This window comes from Pyrus communis, chromosome 8, assembly GCF_963583255.1.
Source record: "Pyrus communis chromosome 8, drPyrComm1.1, whole genome shotgun sequence".
In the NCBI taxonomy this organism is placed as follows: domain Eukaryota; kingdom Viridiplantae; phylum Streptophyta; class Magnoliopsida; order Rosales; family Rosaceae; genus Pyrus; species Pyrus communis.
Window position 1 is genome coordinate 24041748 of NC_084810.1, and position 8550 is coordinate 24050297.

General features: G+C 39.2%; 1 protein-coding gene across 1 annotated transcript; it reads left to right on the forward strand.

Moving 5' to 3' along the window:
- The first annotated feature begins 4500 nt into the window (after nt 1–4500).
- LOC137743767 (uncharacterized) lies at nt 4501–5976 on the forward strand. Its single transcript, XM_068483709.1, has one exon. The coding sequence runs from the start codon at nt 4501–4503 to the stop codon at nt 5974–5976; it is 1476 nt and encodes a 491-aa protein (XP_068339810.1).
- The last annotated feature ends 2574 nt before the right edge of the window (nt 5977–8550 follow it).

Consider the following 8550-nt stretch of genomic DNA (forward strand, 5'->3'; position numbering starts at 1 on the left):
TATGAGTTTGCAAAATGTATTAACTTGGAGTTTCTGAGTTCGACTTAAATTCAAAGTTCCGATATAAAAATAAACGTTCTTAATCACGTAAATTATAAACACTCTTATGAGTTTGCAAAATTACAAGTGTTAACTTGAAATTTCAAATTAGACTTAAATTAAAAATCCTGATGTAAAGATAACCTCTCTTAATCGCGTAAGTTATGAACGCCTTGCTCAATCCTTTACCGACAACATCTAGGAGCTGTGGGGCTCGTTGACAGATGCAAGAGACACAATCTCACAGGCCATGCTTTTTAGTAAGATATGCAATCGTCATCAGTTACATCTTAAGCTGAGTTTGAATTGGTCAAATATGTTGAGCTTGAGATTTGCATTACTTAGTGCACAAGTTGGTCAAGGTCAATTTTGTATATTTTTTTTATTTTTGCTTTCCCACGTGTGGATTATTCCGGTTGGTTGGTCCCTTTGGTGGACCCAGCTAATATTAACCCGTTCATCGTATTGGGTCATGTATGGTAGTGTCATTCTCGTCCATTTTGGAACTTAATGTATATTACAAATAAGCCCCCTGAATTTTGGAAATTCTCTCATTTTTATTTCCATCCTTAAACTCTTTTGAGTGTGTTTATTTTTTTTAATAAACGATATTATCTAGACAAAAGGGAATGAAGTGGGCTTAACCTCACAATGGGCTAGCAATAATGTGGTTCAAATTCGTCTTTTGGTATAATCAAATCTAAGACCTCTTACTTATAAGTAAAGAGGGATACTACTAGACTTTAATACTAAATAGCTTCGGAGTGTGTTTATTAAAAACAAATGATTGTCCTAGTGGTTAGAATTTTCTTTTTCAACCTATTGAGTTCCGGGTACAAGTTTTCCCATCTCTTTTGTGTTAGCTTAGAATAATCAGTAATGGTCTTGCTTGTGGTAAAAAACAATAAGAAGATAACATATGACTCTTAACTTAATTAGTTGCATATTTACTTATTTTAAATGAGAGCTGTCATAAAAAAAAACATATTCAAACAATCTAGTCTCCATTTTTCTCTCTCTAAAATTCTCTCTATGAAAGACTTTCCCAGCAACTTCCCCGTCGACCCTAGCCTTTGGCTTGGGTGCCGGAGGCATTCATCCATCCTCCCTTCCTTCTCTTCCTCTCTATGTTTCTCTGTTTCCTCCTGAGTTTTCTTAGGTTCTCTTTCCTTTGGCCCTTCCCCCTTTTCCTCCCCTCTCATCTCCTCTGCTTATCCCCCCTTCCCTACCTTCATTCTCCTCTTTCTTCACCTCTTCCACTTTTCTCCCTACCTTTTAAATTCTCGATTCTTCTCTGAGTTTAATCTTAGTTTTCCTTGAGCCGAGTCTCAACTATCATGTGCTTCATGCCCCTTATCTAGTGTTTTTCACCTACTTTTATTGTTTTCTGTCTTTTAATTTCCCTTCCTCCCTTATCAGCTCCCATCATGTGGTCAGATCGCGAGCTTCAATAAGAAATTGGATATCAAATCCACTTCCCTCATTCACTTCCTCTACCCCAATCGGCATGCCAGATCCCCATCAAGGCCAAGTGTTGGGTATTTTACATACCCCTTAGCCTCACCTTCTTCCCATATGTTACTTTCTTTGTATATATCTACAAGGGTTCGTGAAGGGAATTGGATCTAGTGTCTACTTTCTCAGTTCGGGTTTGGTTTCCTTCAAGGATGTGACGGCGACTGTGATGTGGTCTTTGTTGTTGGAGATTAGGGTTTTTATTGAATGTTATCTGCGGCCTTCGGGCCTAAATTTGTGTGGGCCTTCCCGTTGTATCTTGGATTGCTGCTCCCATTTTGCTTAGGCCTTTTACTTTCTCTATAGTTGTTTACTCGGTTCTTTTTAGGCCTTGTACTAGTTTTTATTTTGATGAAAGTTGTCTTAATGATAAAAATTAAAAAATAAAAATAAAACTAAAATTTTTTTTAAAAAAAAATTAAAAAATTAAAAACTAAAAAAAATTAAAAAATAGAGTGCGGTCATAAATGAAATGATACTTGGTTGGTTATTCAAGTGAACACGATAAGCAACTTCAGTAATCTCACACCATATTGATTCATGTATGTCTGCTCTGCTCCTAGTTTATATACATGTTCTGGAAAGCCACTGCTAGCATCATCCTCATTAAGCACACTTTAGGAAACCCAAGGACTAATTTGGGACCAAAAAAAATAAATTAGAAACCAAAGTGGGGAAACCAAAAGTTTGAGTGGAAAATTAGTAATTCCTCAACAAATAAATAAAAAATGATTCTTGGTGAGTGGGTGCGATAAGAGCAGGACACTTGCGTTAGCCACACGGTGCGTCCACACACCCAATGGGATGCTGAGGCCTGCTCAGTGTTCACATACCCACCGTCCACCGACCGACCAAGCAAAAAGTTTATCTAATATGAAATATTTTTCTCAGTACTCACAGTGAATTAATCATACTATTTTATAAGGAAAACTAATGAAAAATGTTTAAAACTTTGAGTTTTAACGATAAAAATAAAATAAAGGGTAAAATAAATAATACCAGGATTGACTTTTTAGTTTAAAAATGTGGTTTTTCGTTAAAGTGAACAGTACCGCGAGCTTTTCGTTAAAGTTCCCTATTTTATATTGTTAGATAAATTTAAATTTTAAGATTGTATAATAGATATACAAATTTTAAAATTTAAATTCATTATATGATGATAAATAGGATGGTAAATACTATCGCTGTTTGAGAGTTGTGAGTAAAAATACTCTCATCTAATATTAGAGTAAATTTTCACTGCATGCAATATGTGTTACAAAAAATTACTAACTTGAAATATAAAATTTTCTACCATTTATATAATAATACGTGACTTGTCATCCAAAGTGCATAATGCAAAGTTTCTTCTAATATTATAGGTTGTGTTCCTCAATCCATTTTTATATTAGCTCTTAATTATTGTTACGGCTCTTTGTTCCCTTTTTAATTGCTCTCTCATCCTCTTTATCTATTGATGAACCCGGTTTTCAAAGATATGCTACGATTGTCAACTTGTCGGTTTGTGAGTTGTAAATGGCGCCAAAATTTAGGGTTCTTTTTAGGGTTTCATAAACCAGTTAAGAGTAGAAGCAGCTCACGTATCTGATGAGTTTGTTGTTTACGTGTACGATATATATAGGAGTGTGGGCTATTGTTAAATGTTGTTCCATTTTTGGCACGCATCGCAAGTGGAAACCAGCAGACAAGTTGGTATTACTTGTAGGTGAAGATGTTGGACAGAGAGGAACAAAGATATTCCAGAAAATCGAAATGGTTACATGAGTTTATTAATAATCTAATGTTGTAGCATTGGAAGTAGTGCAATTTTTTAATATACAAGTGATTATCAATGTTTTGGAGGGAGATGAAGATCACAAATGATTAAGATTTAGTAGAGGTGATCATGTAGTGGTGATTGGCGTGAAGACTTAAACATGTGTGCAGAGTAATTATCAGTCGTTGATGCATATTGCATGATTCATTTGTCTTAACAACTAGTAATTATCTTCACGTGGTTGATCAATGTCCTTTGCATTGCTCTACATGTTACATGAGAATGTTTGCTTGCAACTGAAATTTAGACACCGAAATTGATACTATCATTGTCTCACATGCAAGATTTCCCCGAGCGTTTGACATAACAAAAGTCAGGAATAAAAAAGGATCTTGAATGGTCACCCTTGATAGGTTCTGGTTTACTAGAGCTCTCAATTTTGACTAATAATATGAAAGATGATTGAAAATACAACCCTAAAGTCGTTGATATAGTCTTAGGAAAAACCCTAGATGCAAAAAGGTAACAAAACGGGAAGTTACAAAAACTCCTTTAAACTTAAATGTTAATTTAAACCTTTCAAGTGTCGTTAAAACACTAAAATCCATCTTATGTTGTAGACAAAATAACGTGTCCAATTCATCTTGTCGTTCTCTTCTGGAAAGATAGCGTGGACGCAAATCGAACACTAAAAACCTAGAAAGTCGTTCTCTTCCGGAAAGATATCACGAGCCCAAATCAGACACGAAAAATCTAAAAAACACTATTCACTGCTGGCTAGTATAAATATATATAACACTCCAAGGAATTAATGTAACCAAAACCCTAAAGTAGAAGTAGAGAAGCCAGACATAAGGGGAAGCTTAACACATCTAGAAGTCAATGTCAGTAAGGTATATTGGCTGAGTTAGTTCAAACCTCGAATGTCACAACATATTACTTTTACTCGGCGTCAAAAGAAAGCGGCAAAAACCCTAACCAAATATAACGGCTATAACAACTCCCACCGACTCATTATCAAACACCGCCCAATACTAACTCGCCACGTGTACAGCATCGTTAGTTTCCCAAATTGCCTTTCCCTCTGTTTTCAAAACCTTCCTCCTTCACCTCCTCAAAATCCTAAAAACAACACCGTCTTCAAAATCTTGACTCTTGATTTCTTTGATTCGTCGGCGTAAAATTCCTCCATGGAGCCGCCCGTACCGAAACCCGCCACTCTACGGAACATACTTGTACGCCTCCTCACGTTTGGAATCCTAGTCCTCGCCGTCCGATTCGCCTGCCTCATCACGCTCGCCGGCGAATCCTGCCGGTACAACAACGACTTGTGCTTCTTCCACGACAACCTCAAATTTCGAGGCGGCGGGGAAACATTATTTGTCCGGGGCTCCGGTCGGCCACGTGTCCCCGAGCTCTGGACCACCAAGAAGTGGCGCAGGACAGTCGATTACTACTCGGCGATTTTCCAAGACCTGATCGCCGAGGGATTCCTCTTGCCCAATTCGAAAGCCCTCTGCGTCGAATCCCTGGCCGGCGAGGACGTCCTTGCGCTCCAAGAAAACGGCGTCGTTAACTCAATTGGAGTCTCCGAGACCGCTTCTCCGCCCTTGATCGTCTCTGCCTCAAACCGCCGCCACCCTTTTGGTGAATCATCTTTCGATTTTGAGTTCTCGCGTCTGAACCCGTCGGGTCGACCATCGGAATTCGCAGACGAGGTATGTTGGACCCTGAAACCGGGCGGGTTCTTCGTCGCCCACATTGCGGCCAAAGATTCGTACGGATTCAATTCTTTTCTTGAATTGTTCGGTTGCTGCAGACTCGTCCGGTCCCGCGACATGGACGGCCTTGATACGACGCCGGTTCGGGAAATCGTGATGAAGAAGGAGAACCGATTGCAAAGTGGCAATTTGGGGAATAAGTGCTCTGTTCCGGGGTATAAACGTGAAATTATCAGAGAGGCAGAGGCTTTGATAGAGGAAGAGCCAAAGAAGCCTTGGATTGCACTCAAGAGGAACTTGAAGAAGGTAAAGTACTTAACTTCAATGGCGGATGTTAGCTACAAGCAGAGGTACGTCTACGTCGACGTCCGTGCTCGGAATTACGGGTCTAGTATTGGGAGCTGGTTTGAGAAAACGTACCCGAAACAGAACAAGAGTTTCGAAATCTATGCAATCGAGGCGGATAAGACTTTTCACAAGGAGTACCGAAACAAAAAAGGCGTTACGCTCTTGCCTTACGCAGCGTGGGTGAGAAATGAGACCTTGTTCTTCGAGATCACTAGGGATCCGGGTAAGAAAATTGTGGAGAAATGCAGGGGAATGGGGAGGGTTCAGTCAGTGAGGCCCTCTTCAAACTACGGGGACAATGTGGATAAGATCGAAGGGTTTGATTTCGCGGAGTGGTTGAAAAGCGTGGTTTCGGAGAGGGATTTTGTGGTGGTGAAGATGGATGTGGAGGGGGCTGAGTTCCATTTGATACCTAAGTTGATCGAGAGTGGAGCTATATGTTTGATTGACGAGATTTTTCTCGAATGTCATTACAATAGGTGGCAGAAATGCTGTCCGGGTCAGAGGAGCCCAAAGTTTAAGAAGACGTATGGGCAGTGCTTGGAGCTTTTCACTAAGGTCAGAGAAAGTGGAGTTCTTGTGCATCAATGGTGGTGATATGAATGCACTTGTAGTCTTATAGGAAACATACTTGTTAGTTAGAAATTTAGAATTCTCTCTGTTAGATGGTTGGTTATCTTTTGTAGTGACTCTTGCTAGGTCGGATTCTTGTTTCATTGTTTTCGATTCTTTTATTAGTTTATATGTTCAAATGAAAAGTATGAAATTGTTCGTTCTTTTCCCCTGATTTGGTGTCTTGAGTTCTTGTTTACATTCTACATTTGTTGTTATTACGAAATGTAATGCTTACGCGATGTAAGATGAAAACAGATTCGTGTACTTCAGAGAGTTAGATATGATGACACGTTGAATAGAAAAAATAATTAGCCTAAACTTACCAAAATAGTCCATAAATTGTAATGAAAAGTGATCATTTTGTGCCGTTTCATCAGCTCTTAGGATTGCTTCGGGATTTATATTTGGCTATTGCGCGCTCCCATATCTACCATCTCTTACTTGCAGCCTTGTTTTGAGGAGAAACTGTGTTACAGCTCCTGCCCTCGGAAACTTCATCGCAACCTTCTTTACACAATTTCTCCTCGGATTCATGGTGATTTGAGGTTAAATGATGTTCTATAATGGTTTAAGTATTAGAGTATAAATTGATCAAATTAAAGAATTACAAACCAAGGCGAAGTTTCACTCGAACTATAGGCATTTTGAAGAAATACATGGATGGGAACTTCCATATTTTGTCCAAGTTAAAAGTTACTCATGAGGAAAAGATATTCATCCTGTTGTAGTAAATATCTACATGCCTGCTACCCTTATCCTCTCAGTGCCCAGTAGCCACCCAAACCCTAAATCTGGCACTGTTGTCGCAAACCCCTTGCTCCCGTCTTGGGGTCGGCAGTGGCCGTCTCAACCGTACTATCTTTTACGTTCCGAATCACCACCTTTCCCTCTATAATTTAACCCGGACCCACCTCGACTTCCTGTTTCTTTGTAAGGCCATCTCTAATTGATCCAGCCCAAATGAGCCAGCCAGCTAGCCCCGGGCCGGCCAAATTTTTGAATCCAACAGCTAGATGACGTCAGGTGACCGATCGTTGGATTTGAATTTTTTTTTTTTTTCTGGACAAATTTTTTTTAAATAAAATATTAAAAAATTCCTTTTTTTTTTCCTAAATACCTAAGCCTTTCCTACACCATTTCTCACATTATTTTCACCATTCCATAATATCTTACACCATTTCTCTCCTACATCATTTCTTACCTCTTCCAACAATCTTTGCCTCAATTTCTTCAATAATTTTCAAATGGCCAGATTTGCATTGAAAGGTAGGGTTTGGACCTGAAAAGAAGATGAAACTCTTTGCAAGGCTTATAGATGGGTCTTCGAAGATAGTGTGACGGGGAGTTCTCAAACAAGTGAAGGTGTTTGGACTCGTACGTCCAAAAAGTACTATGAGTTCTACGAAGGCACCACTCCACCGAATTTCCGAAACCACGATAATTGTTCTTCAGGATGGAAAAAAACATCTTCATCCAAGTTTGAATATATGGCATCAAGCAGTTTTAAGGGCCGAAAGCAAACATGAAAGCGGAGCCACTTACTACGACGAAGCAAATGTTTTCACAAGTTATTTTAAATATTCAATTATATTACATTTAATTTCATAAATTAATTTTCTTTAATTTTTGTAATTATATTTTCTAGGTACGCTTGGCGGAGGAATTATATATGGAGGACAATTCGAAACCCTTTAATCATCACGGTTGTTGGGAAATTTGTAAAGGGTGGGTGTTATTTGAAAATCCACCTCAAGAAAGAGTTGCTCCTACGCTGGTTGTTGGGGATGAAGATGAATCTCCTACCATTCAAGAAATAAGGGTAGAAAATCCATCTTTGGGTGAAGGTTCCATACCTAGGGCTATGGGATGAAACAAGGCTTGAAAATTGAAGGAAAAGGGGAAGGCAAAGGATGATTACGTCTTTCAACAGGAAATGACGACCTCATTACGATTAATGGCAGAACAAAATGCCTTTGCCGCAGAAGAAAGGAATCGTAGGCACGAAGAACGGGCAAAACAAATTCAAGAAGAGATGGATGATAGGAATATGCAAAGGAATACTTCGGATTACACTCCAATGAGTAAGGTCTATTTTGATAGGAAAAAGAGAGAAATTATGGCCCAACGTGAGTTGTTTACATCCAACTATAATCCTTCAATGGCGGATGATGATGATTATAGACTTTAATTTTAAGTTGTTGTAGTTTTTTAAAATAATAAATTATGTTTAGCCTATCGCCCTTTGGCCCCCTCAGTTGAAGATGGTTTTTTGTCACAGGGCTATGTTTAGCCTATAGCCCTTTTGCCCCTCGGTTGGAGATGGTTCATTAAAATATTAATTTTTTGGAGGGTTATAGGGCTAAAACGAGCCCTCGATTGGAGATGGCCTAACCTTCCTCCCCTTGACCAGCGCCTAATTTGCATTTTCTCTTTCCCGTCCTAACCCCTCCACTCCCCACCCTTTCCCCTGGGCAGCAGCCCTCCTTCCTCTCCCTTTACTCCATTTTGTTCACTCTTAAAGCCTTCTTCAACAACACAACCACACCCCCACACACA